The sequence below is a fragment of the Bufo bufo genome, chromosome 5, assembly GCF_905171765.1.
Source record: "Bufo bufo chromosome 5, aBufBuf1.1, whole genome shotgun sequence".
Lineage (NCBI taxonomy): Eukaryota > Metazoa > Chordata > Amphibia > Anura > Bufonidae > Bufo > Bufo bufo.
In genome coordinates this window covers 126,163,669-126,183,287 of record NC_053393.1, presented here as the reverse complement: position 1 = coordinate 126,183,287, position 19,619 = coordinate 126,163,669, and the positions used below count along the sequence as shown (strand labels likewise).

The 19,619-nt window shown below is 41.1% G+C and overlaps 1 protein-coding gene across 1 annotated transcript in view; it reads right to left on the bottom strand.

Annotated features, from left to right (window-relative positions):
* TOX (thymocyte selection associated high mobility group box) overlaps positions 1-19,619 on the bottom strand; it is a 284,951-nt gene that overhangs the window by 52,599 nt on the left and 212,733 nt on the right. Inside the window, exon 4 of the mRNA XM_040433308.1 lies at positions 9,082-9,360. Coding sequence (XP_040289242.1) covers positions 9,082-9,360 — 279 coding nt within the window. The remainder of the gene's footprint in view (positions 1-9,081; positions 9,361-19,619) is intronic.

The following is a 19,619-nucleotide window of genomic DNA, read 5'->3' as shown; positions in this document are numbered from 1 at the left end:
GACCGGCAGCTACGTGATCAATTGGAGGAGGTGAGTAAATTTTTTTATTTTTTTTAACCCTCAATTGAACTTCTACTAAGCATTCTGTATTAAAGAATGCTATTATTTTCCCTTATAACCATGTTATAAGGGAAAATAATAAAATCTACACTACAACTAACCCAAACCCAAACTTCATTGAAGAAGTTCGGGTCTGGGTACCACATTCAGCTTTTTCTCACGCGCGTGCAAAACGCTTTGCACTCGCGCGGAATAACTGAACAGCGGAACGCAATCGCAGTCAAAACTGACTGAAATTGCGTACCTACTCACACGGGTTTGCCGCAATGCACCCGGGACGCATCCTGAGCCAAAACGTGACGCCCGTGTGAACCCAGCCTAAAGGACCAGTTTGGTTCTGAAGTCACTTTGTGGGGCTTACATAGTGGATACCCCCATAAATGACCCCATTGTAGAAACTACACCCTCAAGTTACTTAAAACAGATTTTAAAAACTTTGTTAACCCTTTAGGCGTTCCACAAGAATTAAAGGAACATGGAGATCAAATTTTTAAATTTCACTTTTTTGGCAGATTTTCCAAATTGTAATCCAATTTTTTCTTTAACACATCGAGGGTTAACAGCATAACAAAACTCAATATTTATTACCCAGATTCTGCGGTTTACAGAAACACCCCACATGTGGTCATAAACTGCTGTATGGGCACACGACAGGGCACAGAAGAAAAGGAGCACCACATGGTTTTTGGAAGGCAGATTTTGCTGAACTGGTTTTTACACCCTTACAGTAGAAACTCCCAAAAAGTGACCCCTTTTTCTTATTTATTTAAGTTTAAGTTTTACACAATAATAGCATTTTTGAAACAAAAAAAATATGTTTTAATGTGTCCATGTTCGGAGAGCTATAGTTTTTTTTATTTTTTAAATGGTTTTCTTATGTAGGGGCTAATTTTTTGCGGGATGAGGTGACGGTTTTATTGGTACCATTTTGTGGGACATACACCTTTTTGATCACTTGGTGTTGTGATGTAAGGTGACGTGGCAATACCAAACATGGTTATTTTATTTATTTTTTTCCTATTTTTAACCTTTTTTTTATTCCTTTCTTGGGGAATTTTTTTATTTTTTTACATGTGAAACCTTTTTTTTATTTTTTCATTTTAAAACTTTATTTTTTTATTTTACACTTTTCGTCCCCCATAAGGTCATACAAGACCTCTGGGGGACATTTAACTTAACTTTTTTTTTTCACTATTGATTTCTCCTGTAACTGGGGCTGACATAGTAGCCCCAGTTACAGGGGAAATACACCCCCCAGAGAGGCTGTATAGCGGTATACAGTGCTGTACAGCCTCAGTGCAGGGCTGATCGAGGTCTTTGAAAGACCCGACTGCTCCTGCGCTCTCCGGCCCCGGCGGTCACATGACCGCTGGGCCGGAACAGGAAGCGCATAGCGTGTATACAGCGATCTAGAAGGCAGGGACACCTGGGAACTGTCCCTGCCTTCTCTAAGGCCCCTTTCACATGGGCGAGTATTCCGCGCAGATGCCAAACGTGAGGTGAACGCATTGCACCCGCACTGAATACCGACCCATTCATTTCTATGGGGCTGTTCAGATGAGCGGTGATTTTCACGCATCACTTATGCGTTGCGTGAAAATCGCAGCATGCTCTATATTCTGCGTTTTTCACGCAACGCAGGCCCCATAGAAGTGAATGGGGTTGCATGAAAATTGCAAGCAAGTGCGGATGTGGTGCGATTTTCACGCATGGTTGCTAGGAGACGATCGGGATGGAGACCCGATCATTATTATTTTCCCTTATAACATGGTTATAAGGGAAAATAATAGCATTCTGAATACAGAATGCAAAGTAAAATAGGGCTGGAGGGGTTAAAAAAATATAATAATTTAACTCACCTTAGTCCACTTGATCGCGTAGCCGGCATCTCCTTCTGTCTCCTTTGTTGAATAGGACCTGTGGTGAGCATTAAGTACAGTTACAGGAACTTTGATGACGTCACTCAGGTCATCACATGGTACGTCACATGATCTTTTACCATGGTGATGGATCATGTGATGACCGGAGTGACGTCATCAAAGGTCCTGTAACTGTACTTAATGCTCACCACAGGTCCTATTCAACAAAGGAGACAGAAGGAGATGCCGGGCCGCGATCAAGTGGACTAAGGTGTGTTAAATTATTTTTTATTTATTTTTTAACCCCTCCAGTGCTGTTTTACTTTGCATTCTGTATTCAGAATGCTATTATTTTCCCTTATAACCATGTTATAAGGGAAAATAATACAATCTACAGAACACCGATCCCAGGCCCGAACTTCTGTGAAGAAGTTCGGGTTTGGGTACCAAACATGCGTGATTTTTCTCACGCGCGTGCAAAACGCATTACAATGTTTTGCACTCGCGCGGAAAAATCGCGGGTGTTCCCGCAACGCACCCGCACATTTTCCCGCAACGCCCGTGTGAAACCAGCCTAAGGGTTGCCCTGCTGTCACTGACAGCGGGCAACCCGATCTGCAGCTGCACGATTATCGTGCAGCTGCAATCTCTGAATGGACATTCCAGAACGTCCATTCAGAGATATAGAACCATCTCCCGGACGCTTTTAGTCAACGTGCGGACTGGAGGTGGTTGAAGGGCATCTGTCAGCAGATTTGTACCTATGACACTGGCTGACCTTTTACACGTGCACTTGGCAGCTGAAGACATCTGTGTTGGTCCCATATTCATATGTGCCTGCAATGCTGAGAAAAATGACGTGTTAATATATGCAAATGAGCCTCTAGGGACAATAGGGTGTTGCCGTTACACCTAGAGGCTCTGCTCTCTCTGCAACTGCTGTGCCCTCTCCACTTTGACTGACAGGACCAGGCAGTGATCATTTATGCACTACTTGGCCCTGTCAATCAAAGAGCAGAGGGTGCAGCAGTTGCATAGAGAGCAGAACCTCTAGCTGTAATGCCCCTTTTTCTACTAGAGACTCATTTGTATATATTAAAACATAATTTTTTTCTCAGCAAAGTGGAATGAACATGGGACCAACACAGATTCCTTCAGCTGCCAAGTACACATGTAATAGGTCAGCCAGTTTCATAGGTACAAATCTGCTGACAGATGCCCTTTAAACACCTAGAAAGGGAAATAATGAAAAGCAATGAAAAAAAAAATCAGTGCAAAGTTGTCCATAGCTTTTAACCATAATTGCAAAATCTTCCAGAGTGTCTGTGGGACTCCTGGAAGAAGGAGAAGTGTTCTAGACTCCCAGAAGGCTAGCAAACTCACCTCTTACCTCCTGCACTCCCCTCTGCTCCTGAGCACCTAGGAGGAAAGGAAAGTGCAGGAATGGGGAGAGGTGAATATATACAGATCTGTCTGAAGTCTTTAAAGGGGTAGTGTGGAGTCTGGTCTTGGGTCTATAAACAGGGGGCCTGGTCTGGAGGTCTGTAAACACGGGACTGGTCTTGCATTTGTGAACAGGGGAATCTGAGTCTGGGTCTTTTAACTGGTAGATCTGGTCTGGGTTTAGAAAATTATCTTATTCTGAATTTATGAAGCAAATAAACAATAAAATAAAATTTCAGTTCAAAAGTGTCCATAGCCTATAACCATATTTGCACTTTTCCAGAATGTTTAGGACACTTCTGGAAAAAGGGAAAATTGAGACTCGCATAAGAGCCAGCAAATCTCCCCCTCTTACTCAACTCCTGATAGCCAGATAGCATGGGGAAGTACAGGAATGATAAGAGGTGAGTAGCTGAAAGTTTATCTGAGGTCTGTAAAGGGGTAGTTTGGGGTCTAGTCTGTAAACAAAGGGTTGCTTTTGATTTTATTTTAGGGGGTCTGCTGTTTTAAGTGGGGGTCTGGTTTGGAATATGTAATTTTAAGTGGTTCTGGTGTCTATTTTTAAAGGCAATATGGGGTCTGTATTTATTTAAAGGGGTTATCCGAGTTATTTTTTTGTTCTTTCTATGTTCCTAACTAAGCAAATGTAACAACTTTCCAATTAACTCCCCTTATCTCCAGTGGCTGGTTTCTCAGATTTCACTGAGGGTCACATGACCTGTGATGTCAGCTTCTCTCCCTGCTCTGATAAAGGTCGTTTACAAGACTGTAAACGAGATGTCACTGTGCTGGCCACGCCCCCCTCCACTGCCGTCTGCTCTCTCCTAAGATTCTTAACCCCTTCAGCTGCACATACTGGCTAGCTGCAGCAGTGACAATTCTGGGCACAGGATCTGACAGACTAGAGAGAGCATTGCACAAGAAGGTAGGGGGAAGATCCTGTGTGTATTAGCAGTGTCATTATACAAGTGGGACTTGTAGTTCTACACTTACAAGTTGCTGTTGATTCTCCCAGCACTCAGGGCAGCTCTTGTATCCACTCCCTTAACAGTGTCATTGTACAGCTGGGACTTGTAGTCCTACACATACAACATGCTGCAGAGTCTCCCAGCAGGCAGACATGTCACTCAGGGGAGCTCTTGTATTCAATCCCTTAGCAGTGCAGGGGGAGGGGCAGAGATTGTTTTTATTGCATGTAAACCAAGGGCCAGAAAAGAACCAGGGAAATGAGGAAATATATATATATATTTCTTTTTGCATAAAAACTTGCTTAGCTTAGTTATATATTGCTGCCCATCAGATTTTCAGTGCTATATTTATTTTTTCATAACTCGGACAACCCCTTTAAGGGTTCATCTTTGATTTGGCCATACATCAGCTTGGAAGATAATTCAGGAGGGGAGAGAAAAGGGCTGGAGACCAAGCCTTCAGACAACCTCTCATATGGACTTCACTGTGAATGGTATGCTGCAGCCTTCTATGCACTGTGATACACCAAATGTTTCAAAATGTTTAATAAAACCCAACTGAAAAATGTCTTTCAGAAAAAAATACGTGTTTAATTTAATAATGATTCATATGCAGATGATGCAGACCCATTCATTTTAATGAAGCCACAAAAGATGTGGACCCGCAAAAAGATAGTGCATGTCCTATTCTTGTCTGCAATTGTATCATAGGGCTGGCGAAATGCAGAATGCACACAGCTGGCATCCTTGTTTTGCGGATTCGCAATTTGTGGACCACACAACACAAACAGTTGTCTAAATGAGCCTTAAAGATGTCCATTTAAATAGGGGAGTGACCATCAGCTTTCCTCTTGGCAAGGCTCACAAGGGAAGAAGGCTGCTAGAGAGGCTTGAAGCAAAGCCAACAAAACTCATTAAACTACAGTCATGCTGTGTTTTTACCTTCCACCCTCATATACAGATGTTAGAGTGCCTTTGGAAAGCATCTTATCCTCTTACTAAAAAAAAAAAAAATAGTTTAAGTTCCTGTATTGTGAGACTGTAATTGATCCACCTAATCGTGTGAATTAGAATACAGTCCTGAGGATAGTATGTGATATTATTTGAAATATTTTCCGTATTATATTTTCAATCAAACTAGAAGCTCACACTGAAGGTATACTGGATAACTGACCAGTGTTTGGCTTCAACAACTTTCTTCTATTGACTGCAATGAGAAAAACCCCATGGGGGAAAAAAAATCTAAAGTTGCTCTTTCCACTGGACCTGGGAATAGGAATGTGCAAGTTTACCATGGAGTTTAAAGAAGTTTTCCGGTACTCAGTCACTGATCACCAATCCTGGGGATTGGTGATCAGATCGATTGGAGTGTGACAGCTGAAAAACCCACCAATTAGCTGCTTTAGCCAGCTGCAGGGACCTGAAACTATGGAGTCGATGGAAGACTTTATCCACTGTGTAGTTTCTGGCGCCAGCATACTGAAGCTCAGCTTTTATTCGTGTGAATGGGAGCTAAGCATGGCCACGACACAGTGGACAGAACCTTCTGTTTCTAGCGTCATCCAATGTATAGTTTCCTGAACTGGCACCTGCCTAAAAATGGCTGAATGTTTTGGGTGCAATGTGTTGGACCGACCCCACTGATCTCATCCTGAAACCTATCCTGGTGCAGAAAACCCCTTGAACTGATGACTATGTGCCACACAGTCAAAATAGAAGTATAGACCAGCTCTTTAAAGATCTGTTATCTCCTCCCTACATGTCTGTCAATTTTTCTGTGTCGCCATGTCTACTAAACTTACCTGGAATATTACCCAAAGGGAAGGGCTTATTACACTTACTAATAGTAACAGAATTATAGGGTAATGATTGCCTTACTTGTTTTGACTATCCGTAGGACATATAGGAAAATATAACTATACTTAATTGCTACAAATAATTACCGAATAAAATCCTGCTGTACAACACTGTAAAAACTTGCCTCCTGTGAACCGAGGACTAAGGTAAATGGAGTACAATGTAACATTTCGTACACTGGATATTTCTTTCATCTGAGGATACAGGATTGCCTCAGGTGGTGTGCAAGATTCAACGTATTTTTACATTTACATACCTCAGAATTTTGTTTGGCACAGAAATCTTAGTACATACACGCCTAACACGACGTTGTTGTGGGAGACATATGTTTGCTCAAGAATATGCATTTGGTTTTTTGCTGGAAGGTCCTCAAATCATGTTACTTTGTACCCTGCAGTCTTTCAATTACTTTCTCAGGTTCTTGCAGTCATATTTTTCCCTGCCTATGTTTAATCATAAGCACAAGCTTTTGTCCTTTACTGAGTTAGCATTCCTGCATGACATATGGCAGAGGCATACGTTATTTACTAGAGTAGCACAGGAAGAATGTTATAATTGCTGTGAAAATTAGTGCAATTGTGCAGAATATACTGCAGGGAGGGCAAACCCATGGAAAATGTCACAGGGTTTGGATTGCAGACAACTAATTAAAAATCTGGTATTCTAACAGGACTCCATACATCAGATCCCTGCACATAGATTGGAATAGAAGAAAATATATTTATGACAGATCCATAACAAGAAAATATGTTAAAATGAAGGCTCACTTCAAGTAATTGAGCCACTGGTAAGTGTCATGCAGGGGCATAGCTATAGTGAAAGCAGGGGAAGCGGCTACAACAGGGCCCAAACTCAGAAGGGGCCCGCCCAGGAGGAGGACTGAAAGATTTTATTGTATTATACAATGACATTATATAGTGACACTATACACAGTGACATGACATACAGTATATATGTGTAGGAAACGGACGGAGTGGCTGCCTGGCCTGGTCTGAGAGACCAATCTTGATTAGCCGCAGAAATTAGGGTTGCACAAGAGGAGGGGAGGTGTTCAAAAGTGTTCTGTGGAGCCAAGTCAATTCTAGTTATGCCACTGGTGTCATGGATGGAGGTTCATGAGTTGAGACCTTTATGGAACTTTTTTGGTCTATTTTTTTTCTAAAAGCCCCAATGAGAAGCTCCACTGCGTGTTAAGCACTAAAGTCCCAATATTTATAAGATGCAGCTACCTCCGCCCTCTCATGGATGATTGACAGCTCTGTTTTTATACTGCAGAAAGATGGAAAGCTGCCTATCATCAGCGAGAGAAGGTGGGAGTATGAGGACTTCCAAGATTGTGCACTGTATTGAGTGGACTAGAGCACTAGGCTCGCTCTGGAGCTACTGAGCAAGGTTTTTAAGAAAACTATTAGGTTGAAAAAAGTAAGTGAGCCTGGATTTCAATAAGGGTCTCTGTCATCCTCAAAATAAATGCTGCCATTTTTTTTTTTTTGGGTGTAAAGTAAGCTAATTTATACATGGTGGAAACTTAGATTAGACAGTCTAAAGGGGTTCCTAATTTATCATGCAGGTTTCCTGCATAGTCATCTTGCCTGACCCTGTCAATTAAGAAGGAAAAGGAGGAGCTGGCAGAAGACGTGATGCACGTGGATTGGGCCTACCATCAGTGCACTTAACTGCTCATTTGCATATGGAATAAAAGTACACAAAACCCCATCAGGGTCTGACATATATCCCACTGGAGCAGGAGCTATAGAATGTTGTGGTAGTGATGCAGTTGAATTGACTACTTGCTTTAGGGTTCTTCCACAGTTTACAACTAATCTCTGGGTTTTCCAGAAGTGAAAAACCATGTGATAAACATATTGCCTGGGGATCCCTCTAACAAAAAAGGAATTCCTTAAAGCACATTACACAGTTGAACACAATGTTACTAAAAAGTGCACTAATTAGGCTTGAAAAAGCACTTGCACAAAAATGATTATCCTCATTAGAAAGGTAAATTATAGTTAAAGTAATTTTTTTTTTACTGGTGGCTGTACAATAGTTTTGAGTTATCCACTCCCTTCTGCTCCTCGGCTGTGTCATGTGACCAATTCAGGTGTGTGACTATATTGTCAACCCTGACTATTTGTATTTTTTGTGTTTGTACCTTGTCTTTTGCATCCAGTTAACTGTTGTACCAATGGTACCTCATTATCCTCACCTCATACCTGGGGCACTCCAGAATATATCCTGTTTTTCATCCCTGTAGGGATAACTTAGGGATAATAGTCTAGGAACGTGGACAGGGGGTCTCCACCATCAGGAGTCTTCCCTGGGCTGAGGTTTTAGGATAGGGGCAGATATAGGGATAATTTATTCCCGTACCCCAAGTGCATTATTAAATCTCTGGATGTAATATATCAGTCACGTACCCTGTATGTATTTTTTTTTCTTTGGTATAGAAGGTCCAATTGGGATCTTTTTTAACGTAGATCATTAAAATCGTGATTTTAGTTTTTTTTTTCTGCTTAGATATATACTGTTTATACCCCATTATATTTATGTTAATTGAATTGGCCGGAACATAGTTTTCCATATAGCTACACCCCTGCTAGCAACAATCAGTGAAAACCACAGACCAAATACGGATTCATACCATGTTTTGTCAGTAATATTCATCCATAGACTATAATGTGCATGAGGGAGCCGCAATCACTGACTAAAGAGAATGCTTCCTCATTTTCACCACAGGCCCACGGTCCGTGGAAAACCACTGATGTGTGAATACACACATTAAAGTCAATTGATACGTGAGCGGTCTTTGGAGACCACGGACAGTACATTTCTGAGATTTGATGAATTGTGAAAGAATTACTTCACGACAGGAGAAGATATGGAATTTGTCATACCTTTGCTGTATCTTCTACTTCATCTTCATGGACTGAACTAGATGGTGAAGGTGTGGCAGATTTGCTTCCAGGTGGGGATGGGGAGTTATGTGCAACAGTGTTTCCCCCAATATTTAAACCAAGTTGACCGCTGAGCTGTGACTGGTTAATTGTAGTCAGCTGACCATGCTGCATCATTGCCGCCTGCCGAATATCTTGAGGCTGGACTCTTGGTCTCATAGCTGCCATTTGTGCGTGAGAAGAATACTGATTCCTTTCTGAATTCTGCAAATCCTGCATCTGATCAAACAAAAGAACATTATTAAAATCACTCCAGTATAGTAGACACAATACAAACAGTAGAATATGTGCACATACAGTTACAAGCTTCTACAAATTACACTGAGCCATTATGTCCATTTTTACCATTCCATAAAAACAGAAAAATTGTTGGTACTGAAATGACAACCTAGTCTGAAAACAACACACAAAAATAACATTTACAAAAATAGCCTTTATGTATAATATAGCCGCAATGGCTTCTGAGCTGGAAAGCTGATCATAGATACACACTAGCTGAAATGAAAAATCTACATCTCACCTCAACAATCCCTTCCAATATCCCTTTTAGGTCTTATGGATTTCATACCAGGTGATGCCTCGTCAGCATCAGACTGAAGTCTCTTGGGTCCACCACAGGAAATGATTCTGAGGGCCCACCCACAGTGTATATATAAGACCTTAAGAGTACTGTTTTATTAGGGATCCATTATTGTCAGAGCTTGGGCCCACCCGAGGATCCTCTGGTACTCTAGTTGGCCAGTTCGACCCCGGAGATAGATACTGATGTTTGTGGTGATTTTTGAACCCAGGTATGGTCCCAATGACTACATTGAGCAGCCAGCTTGAAATAAATCTAGTAGAGTAATTGAAGCAATACATGCTAAGATCTCTGGATCCATGTGAGGTACAGGGCTGGTTCTAACTTTGTTAAAAATAGATTGCCCCTAATGTATCAATGGTAACTTGGATGTAAGGGGCGCTGACTAACAACAAGATGTATGGCACTCATCAGCTTATCAAAACTGTATGGGCGAAGAACGATCACTACTAGTGTTGAGCGAACTTGTGTTTTAAGTTTGGCGTCTAAAGTTCGGGTTATCGAAGAATCGCGTTATGGATTCTGCTACCACGGAGCATAAGTTATAGTAGCGGAATCCATAACGTGATTCTTCGATAACCCGAACCCGAACTTTAGACGCCAAACTTAAAACACAAGTTCGCTCAACACTAATCACTACTACACCACTACTACATTTTTTGTACCTGCATAAAAGCTATAATCAGCTGACAAATGAGCAAATATTTGGCTGTTTGTTGGTTGATCAGCAGAAAAAAAAGTTCCTACAAAGCCAATGTAAAAGCCCCTTAAAGTGGTTGTTCCACAAAAAATATTCTACATTTCAAACCAGCACCTGGATCTGAATGCTTTTGTAATTGCATATAATTAAAAACTTATAGCCATTGAGTTATTCAATAAAATCAATCAGTATAGAGCCACTTGCTGTTTGTTCTTTTCCTTATATCTCTGTCGACCTTGCTGAGGTGGTTGCACATTCTCAGTTCTATGCTTCAACAACCACCAGCCATATCTACTCTTAGAAGCTGTGACAGTTACAGGGAGAGCTGCCGCAGAAAGGATACATCCCCCTGAGCTGTGATAGGGAGAGAGCTGCAACAGAAAGGGCATGCCCCTGAAAAAGGACATACACCCTGTGCTACCAGCCTGCAATATTATAAAATTCTTTAAAAAATAGTTTTCTGTGACTATTCTGCTTAAAATAGTACCCCTTTCTGACAGAAGCATCCCTTTTACTGTTGAGTGAACTTCTGATTAGAAAGTTCGCCATTCAGGTTATCTAAGAATTCCGTAATGTATTCCACCACCACGGACCATAAGGTAATTCTATGATGGCATGCACCACAGAAGCTATAAGAGGCATTCCGTATTGCATTCCGTCATAATTGAAGTCTATGGCCAGCACAGACTTCTTAGATAACCCGAACGTTGAACTAGCAAATCGCACGTTCGGTTAACACTAATCCCTTTAAATAACTACAGCAGAAGTCAGAAATGACCGCGCTTTCCTGATCCGATCACGGCAATTGTTTATAAAGCTTACCTAACATTCTGTCATTCATGGTCCAAGGTGGGACAACAACCATTTGACATTTTGTCCCGCCTAGGATATCACAGGCCACAGCACCGTGCTCCATTCATAAAAATATAATTTGGTATTGGAGGCAAAATCTTTTTTATAGAATCACAGCTAGGCCCCAAATAATATCCTGTAGGTTCCCCACATACGTAGATATGAGACAATGAATGAAGTCCCCTCCTCTTATATCTGGGGGAGCTGCTCTGCGGCCGATGACTAAATCCCGTTGTGATCTCCACGGAATCACTTCAGTCTCTGCGTGTCGTTCACCGTGTAGGATTACAGGCCTGTAAATTCACAGCAGCCATCCAGAACAAGCCGTGGATAAAAATAAATACACCAGTTTTACTCCCAGCCAAATATGTTCACTTGCAAAGCTATCATTATCTCTGCCTCTAGCAGACAATCTATATCAAAACAGTTGTACACATAAAACTCTAACTACATCTTGACTGAATCTTTTTTGATCCAGCTGTTTTTACTGAATAGCAGTTGGTGAACAGAGAGCGAGAACATGGGTAGCCCTCGGGCCCTGCTTGCTAATGTTCCTCACCAGCTGCTGCTTTCTATGGTGTTAGCAGGCAAGACCTGGACGAACGCCAGCTTCAGCAAGAGACAGTGAAGCATCTTTCAAGCCCTTTCATTTACCCCTGTCTGTCAACGCTTGACACTGAACATTGTTGAGTACTGTCCCTGAGGCCACTAAAAAGATCATGGCTGAGCTGCACTGTGATCGGACTGGACCCCACTGCAGGAATGAATGGCTTTGGGGGAAAGCTTAGACAAATAAAGAAAAATAAAACAGTTCCAACGTATGTCATTAGCGGTGATTTATCATTCAAACAGGTGAGAGACTGTATAATCCACGTGTAATTGGAGAGAAAAAGCCTTACCATGCCAAACCTACGATAAGTCTATTAGAGTAGTCAAAACAAACACATTACAGTGATGGCACGCAACATTTCATTTTTGAATGGGGAAATGTGCACCCTTTTGAAAACCACATTAAGCCACTTTACATGAATTTTATGCCATTTATGTAAATGTCTTCAATACAAGCACACGGTATGAAATGGAGTCAATTAAAAATCAATGATTGAGGATTATAGAATGATCAAGGAAAGATAGTAAAGAAAGAGTGATGGAAACTTAAAGGGGTTGTCTCATTTCAGCAAATGGCATTTATCATGTAGAGAAAGTTAATACAAGGCACTTACTAATGTATTGTGATTCTCCATATTGCCTCCTTTGCTGGATGGATTCAGTTTTCCATATCATTATACACTGCTCGTTTCCAGGGGTTAGGACCAGCCTGAAATCCAGAAGTAGTGGTCGTGCTTGCACACTATAGGAAAACGTGCCAGCCTCTCTGGTGAACGGGATGTGGAAGCACACAGACACGCATGTGCAACAGCTCTGTATCTGCGTTGCAGATGTGGCCGTGACCCCTGGATACGAGCAGTGTATAATGTGATGCAAAAAGGAATCCAGCTAGCAAAGGAGGCAATATGGAGAATCACAATACAATAGTAAGTGTCTTGTATTAACTTTCTCTACATGATAAATGCCATTTGCTGAAGTGAGACAACCCCTTTAAAGATGAGCTCAACCTTCCTGTACATCTAATACATACTGTTATAATATCTGATTGCATGGCCAGATCTGATTGCTTGCAATGTATAGATGCGTTATTGGTAAAATGCACTGGGGGTCATTTATTATGAATCCCTACACTAGAAACTGGCATAAAAAAAGTTGCGAGCCCACAACTTGCAGCCTTTTGAATGCCAATGTGCCTAAGTTTAGGAGCAAGTGGCGTTAGTCTTGCCACTTTATCAAAACAGGGAGTGGTGTGGGGATGGTCACGGGCACAGTGTGGGCTGGCCATTGAACCTGGCACATCCACTGTGACGACTGAAATGTATTTCAGCCGGGATCTGAAGTAGACTTCAGCCGAGGTGCACAGACTGCCAGAGGATGGGCCTAATTAATGACAAGGCCTATACCACATAATAAATTAAAAGCATCCCTCCACCGGCATGCAGGATATCAAATTCTGGTCTTTAATAAATGACCCCAGTTGTGCAGGAGTCTGCATTGCCATAACTTGCACAAATGTAGCAAAATGTTTGATGAATTTGGTATATCTCAAAGTCGAAAGAGGAAAATCTGGAGTGAAACTAATTAACATAGCTAAACCCACTCTACTACCCACTTTTCAAAACTGGAGTGACCAGTGTACAAATGCAAAATGTCCCAATTTTATGTGCAAAAGGGCCCATAAGTTGTAAAAGCCCTATTTTGAGATTTTTTTTTGCCAGAATTCTGGAGAACAGGGCTGGATAAATTCCTTCATATGTGTTTTAGACTAGATCCTTCATCAGGTTAAACACACCAGGCCAACCTGATAAAGGATCCAGTCCAGATCTGAAATGTTTATGAACATGAAGATGAGTATCAATCTACAGATGAAGTATCTGCTACTCTCCGCTGATTTGGGAGCTGCACTTGATGGTATCCACTCTTGCATATTCCAGCATTCATGTGTTTACACTGGACTTTGAAATAAGGAACTGGATAGATATCCCATAGCAGAAACACTCATTAACAAATATGCTACAAAGTGTTATGTACATCATAAAATGGTGACATTTGGCCTATGGAAGGTCACCATACTGTGCTTGACAGTGACGTTCATATTTTACTTTCAATGTATGTCTTATTAGATCCTGTTGAATTTTATCTTATAAAGTAACATTTATTGCCATTAAGGATGTACATATGGGACTGAAAAGGGATTCAAAAAGAGAAAGCCTGTATTGTTCCCAGATATACCTGCAAATAGCTCTTCCCTCTTACAAGCACTACAACATTGCCAACATTGTAAGGGGGAACTGGAGGTCACATTGCTAGTCCTAAGAAGCAAGATGAAAAGGGCGAACTGGGGTTCAAATTTCTAGTCTTAGTATGCAAAAAAATAATTATATTAGCTGTGTCTCTTGCCAGAAGTTTAAAAGTCATGGCTGGAAAAGTGGACCAGAGAGTGAGTGATATGGTCGTCTAACCAATTGTACAATGCAAAAGCATCTCAAACATCAAACACCCCTACTCTATGGGTGCTGTTTTTTTTTTACCAGTATTTATGAAAATACATCTAATAGTCAAAGGCTTCCTAGAGTATAGAAGAAATGCAAGTGACCCTAAGGAATCTACCTAAAGAGATCAAACTCTATGCAGATGTACCTTCAATTAGGCTTAAAAGGGTTGTGCCAAGTTTAGAAGTTATCCCCTATCCCCAGGATAGAGAATAACTAATTGATCTCTGGGGGTCCGACTTCTGGGACACCACTGATCCAGAGAATGCTTTCCTTGGCTATATCCAGCAGTCCCATAGAGATGGAATGGAGAAGCAGGGTACATGCAAGACCTGACCCTCTATCAGGTTGGAGGAACGGGACTCTTGTTCTTGAGATTGGTGGGGATCCCAGTGGTCGGACCCATGTGATCAGTTAGTTATCCCCTTAGAAGGGTTGTGCCAAGTTTAGACGTTATCCACAGGAGAAAAAGAATAACTAACTGATAACTGGGGGTCTGACTGCTGGGACACCACTGTTCCAGAGAATGCTGTACTCGGCTATATCCAGAAGTCCCATAGAGATTGAATGGAGCAGCAGGGCGCATGCCAGACCTGCCCCACCATCATATCTGAGGAATGGGACTCTTATTCTTCAGATTGGTGGAGGTCCCAGTTTTCGGACCATTACGATCTTTTAGTTATCCCCTGTCCACAAGATAACCTCTAAACTTGGCACAATCCCTTTTAACCCAAAGACTACATAACTGCATGGCAACAATGCCAACTGTAGCATCTCCAACCAGCAGCAGTACTTCCCTCTGTTTAACTGCGTTTCTTCTCTACTGAACTATGTCCTACACTAAAATTAATTTGAAAATGCCCATTTCCTTTGACTAATAAGCATTGATTGAAAGAAAAATGAACAAAGTACTAAAATAGCTAAGCAGTAAGTAAGTAGAATATACATAATTTTCGGAAACCCGGTTTTATTATGTAAAGATAGGAGTACTGTCCTGTCCTTCAATTCTCCGACACTAGTTTGATTATACCGAGCCTTCTTTGAAAAGTATAGATGGACTTTGATCTTCCTTCATAAAATATAGTTGCTGGAGGGGTTTCCAACATAAACTCTGAAGATAGCACACATCTCCTTCTATACACTTAAGTATAAATAAAAGAGCATACAATGTCATTTTCCTTACAGTGCCTTTTATGCTTTCATGTTTTATAAGAAAGGCTAAAGGTCTAAAATCTAATCAAAAAAGTCCTTGACTGCTATTCACCTTCATTATAATAACATTCTCCTTAAACCAACATAATCAGGAGCAGTTATTAAAAGGGTTAAAACATATTAAACGTCAAACAATTTCCCTTGATTTAAAGTTCTAAAAAAGAAACAGAATAGGCTTTCTTTCTGAATTATTTAAATCTTTACTGACTGATCGGTGAACCATGAAATTAGAAAAATGTCGCTGTTAAAAGGGCTCTTTGGTTCTTCTAAAACTTTAACTTAAAACTATGAACTTAAGGCCATTTGAAGAAATGGGATTTTATCCCTAATATATGCTATTTAGAGATTAAAGGTTGCCGCAATTAAAACTTTCTTCTGCAAATAGTAGATAATATATTATTACAAAAGCAATCTGTATGTTTAGCTAATATATTGGGAGAGCAGCTTTGTATCACTGTATCAGTGTCCACTCATTTAGCTGCTCGCGTCAAGTAATTAGCATTTGAAGACACTAATTTTACCACATGTAGGTAAATAATGAGCTAATCTATTAATTATTCTTTCTCTTCCGGTTTTGCTTAAAGTAATTTTAATTGTCAGGAGAAAAGCAGCAAACAGTTTGCCGGGTGATACTGGAATTAGCTGATGACATTTAATATTGTTAGATTATATGAACTGTGCAGATCATTTACCCTTTATTGCAGGTGCTACTGTGACCATTGACCCTTCTTATCCGTGTGGCTTATATTCAACAGTGTTTGGCTAGTTTCGCATCTGCTGCCGGAGCTCTCCCGATCTGGCATTGCCGGATACTGCCGCCTGCCCACCAGACCCCATTTACCATAACAGGGCCTGGCAGAGATTTGGCCGCTACCCAGCAAATATTGTGACAATCAGCGGGACGAAAACCGTTGCATGCCGACCACAGATGTGAAAGTAGCCTTATAAGTTGACCATTATTGAGTTCAATCTCAATGAAGCTGATAGGATAAAAATTGGGAAAAACTAGGGACAGATTAAAAATAGAGTAGTGCAATGGGAACAATAAAAATACTACTAATCCTTATTTGGTGGCAATACATTTGAGAGCACCTTACAGTCAAGGGCTGGATCTGAAAATCAGCTATTACATAGTAATAAACTAATCAACAAAACTGGAGGAGTGAGAGGCCTGCTAGTAAGATCTTAAAATCTATAGGATGGGCCATGAAAAAACAGAACTCTGGATAATGGACATCGGAAGAATGACATACATATTTAGGAAACCCTTTATGCAACACCAAACCATGGCAAAATGATCCCGTGTTATGAGCCTGTGCATACATTCTGATGCAGTTCTTTGTGGAACTTAATATGGCATGTTGGACACGTGGCCTGACACGCAGTGCCCTGTAGCCCTCAGCTGCAAAAAAATGCTTTTTTCTCAAAAATGGCACAACTGAGAGAGGTATAGGTTTAGTCAGCTGGATCAGCCCTACCAGGTATTAGGCCTGGTTAAATAGGGTTGATCTTGCTGACAGATGCTCACTGCGGATATTGCTATATTAATCTTTTTGTACAGAGATCTGGTGCTGCATGAGGTTTGGATTATGGAGGACGTTAGTCTTAGATCACTGGAAGAAAGTAGAGCATGGGTAGGGTGGAAAAGATGGAGGAGGTTTCAACAACATGTTTACATTAATAAACTAGACTTAAAACTTGAGGAGTGAGGTATGGTCCCTTGAAAATGGATCCATCAAATCATCTAATGAATCATGTGATGACCATTTAAAATTTTTTCAAAATTATCTTTTTATTTGAAAGGGTTTTTCCACATTAGACATCTATGACCTATACACAGGAATTTAAAGATGACCTTTCATAGGTCCAGAGATTATGAAATAACTAGCAGGATATGTTGGGCACTGTGCACCGATGTAATATTGCTTACTAGTTTGTCTGGGCGCCGCTCCATTCGCCCGATGTGCCCCCCGCAGTTTTCCTGGCTGGTATGCTAATAAATAGCATCGGTACAGGGAGGAGGAGACTGTTTCTAAATGGGCTTCTCCTTCTACCTGGAGAAAAAAAAACTCAGGGAGAAGGAGACGACCATTGAGAAACAGGGCAGTCTCCTCCTCCCTGTACCAAAGCTATTCATTAGCATACCAACCGTGAAAACTGCAGGGGGGCACAGCGGGCGAACGGAGCGGCGCCCAGACAAACTAGTAAGCAATATTACATCTGTGCACAGTGCCCTACATATCCTGCTAGTTATTTCATAATGTCTGGACCCATGAAAGGTCCTCTTTAAAATCTATGGGAGAGTCATCTTGTTCTATAACTCCCATAATATATGAAATAGTTTAATAAAGAGTGAGTCTAAATATGTAGCCACCTCCCTATTTAGTCTCTTCCTGTATGTATCGTTTGAGATTTATGGGAAGCGACCCCACCTATTTTCTGATATATATTCTACAGCCCCGTACTGAGATTGCCACCATTTCTGTCCAAATGGGGCTCACAATCTTAATTACGAATCAGTATGTTTTTGGAATGTATAAGAAAATCATTGTTCTCAGAGGAAACCCCTGTAAAGACAGGGAGAACAGAAAAACACCATGCAGATGTTTTCCTTTGTTGCTTGCTACCCAGCAATCAAGCAGTTATGCATATTTTGTGGGAAAAAAACTTTAACTATATAAATATTGTAAGTTAATTATCCAAACTGTAGGGTCCCAATTAGCAATGGCAGTGAGCCATTTCCCCCAAAATGATAAAGTAATCTCCTTATGACTATACTGGTCTAGAACTGACATTAGCACATTTGATCTAAATCCCCATTCACATGGTGGTCATCTGATAAAGTTACCTATAATGTAACCTAAATATTATGACCTCATTACAAGGGATCATACTGGATTAAACCATATTTATATTTAAAGGGATTGCCAAGCTTTTAAGTTCTCCCTGTGGAGACAAGCCTATGTACCTGCTCCTCGATGCTCGGTTCCGGATCCATTGGTCCACTGTTCTCTTCACCTTGATGCAGTCCCTACATCTAAATTAACAGAACAGATGGGGTCACGTGTACCGCTGCAGCCAATGACTGGCCACGGGGGTGACGTGTCTTCTGGCTGCTTGTGACTCGAATACAGTGCCACTTGGTCATGGGCGGACTGGGAACTTAAAGTGGCCCTGAAAAAAACCCTAAAAGTGGCCCTATGTTGTAGGTGGGTTCAAACTGACAGAAGAGGGGACAACACAAGTGGGCAGGGCAGACAATACCACCCAAACAGAACCAAATATCACAGTGTGGCACAAATTATACTGCTTTAGCAGAACCAAATACCATAGTGCAGCACAAAATATTGCCGTCCTCAAAATATTCAACTATGCCACCATCCTGAAGACGGTGATACAGTTGAGTTCAGGATGGCACCTATGGCTACTGGCCAGGTACATAAGTACCCGATGCTCCCAGCGTTAATTAATGCTGACAGCTGAGATCATTATGTACCGGCAACGGCCCTCTGGAAATCTCCCTATAGGGTCTATGGCCAGTACGCCTCAACACTTGGAGGACACGTCACTGCTGCAGACAATTATCGGCTGCAGAGGCTCACATGCTGGAAATTTACATGTATGGACTTAGGTGAGGTTAAAAGAGCGGTGGACACAACCAAGGGAGAACAAGCGGCAGGGAGCCGGTAAATATGTTTGTCTCCACAGGTCTAAAAGGGAGAATGGAGTATTTAAAAGCTTATAAAAAGCTGAACAACCCTTTAAGATCAAATTTCAAATAAATAACCATTACAAAGTAGGTAGAACTTTGATGAATTGTGTGTCTTCTACAGTCTTACCATGCAACTAGGAAAATTAGGCTTGACAGTAAATCACTTCTGCAAGAAAGTAATGTTTTCTCAGTTAACTCTATGTCATCAGTTTCATATTCCTAGGAACAGGGAATATTCCTTATTTTAAGAAAAATGCCTGAGTATTTTTTGTGCAAGGCGTGCAATCTGTACATTGACTTTAACCATGTAAAGAAATTATG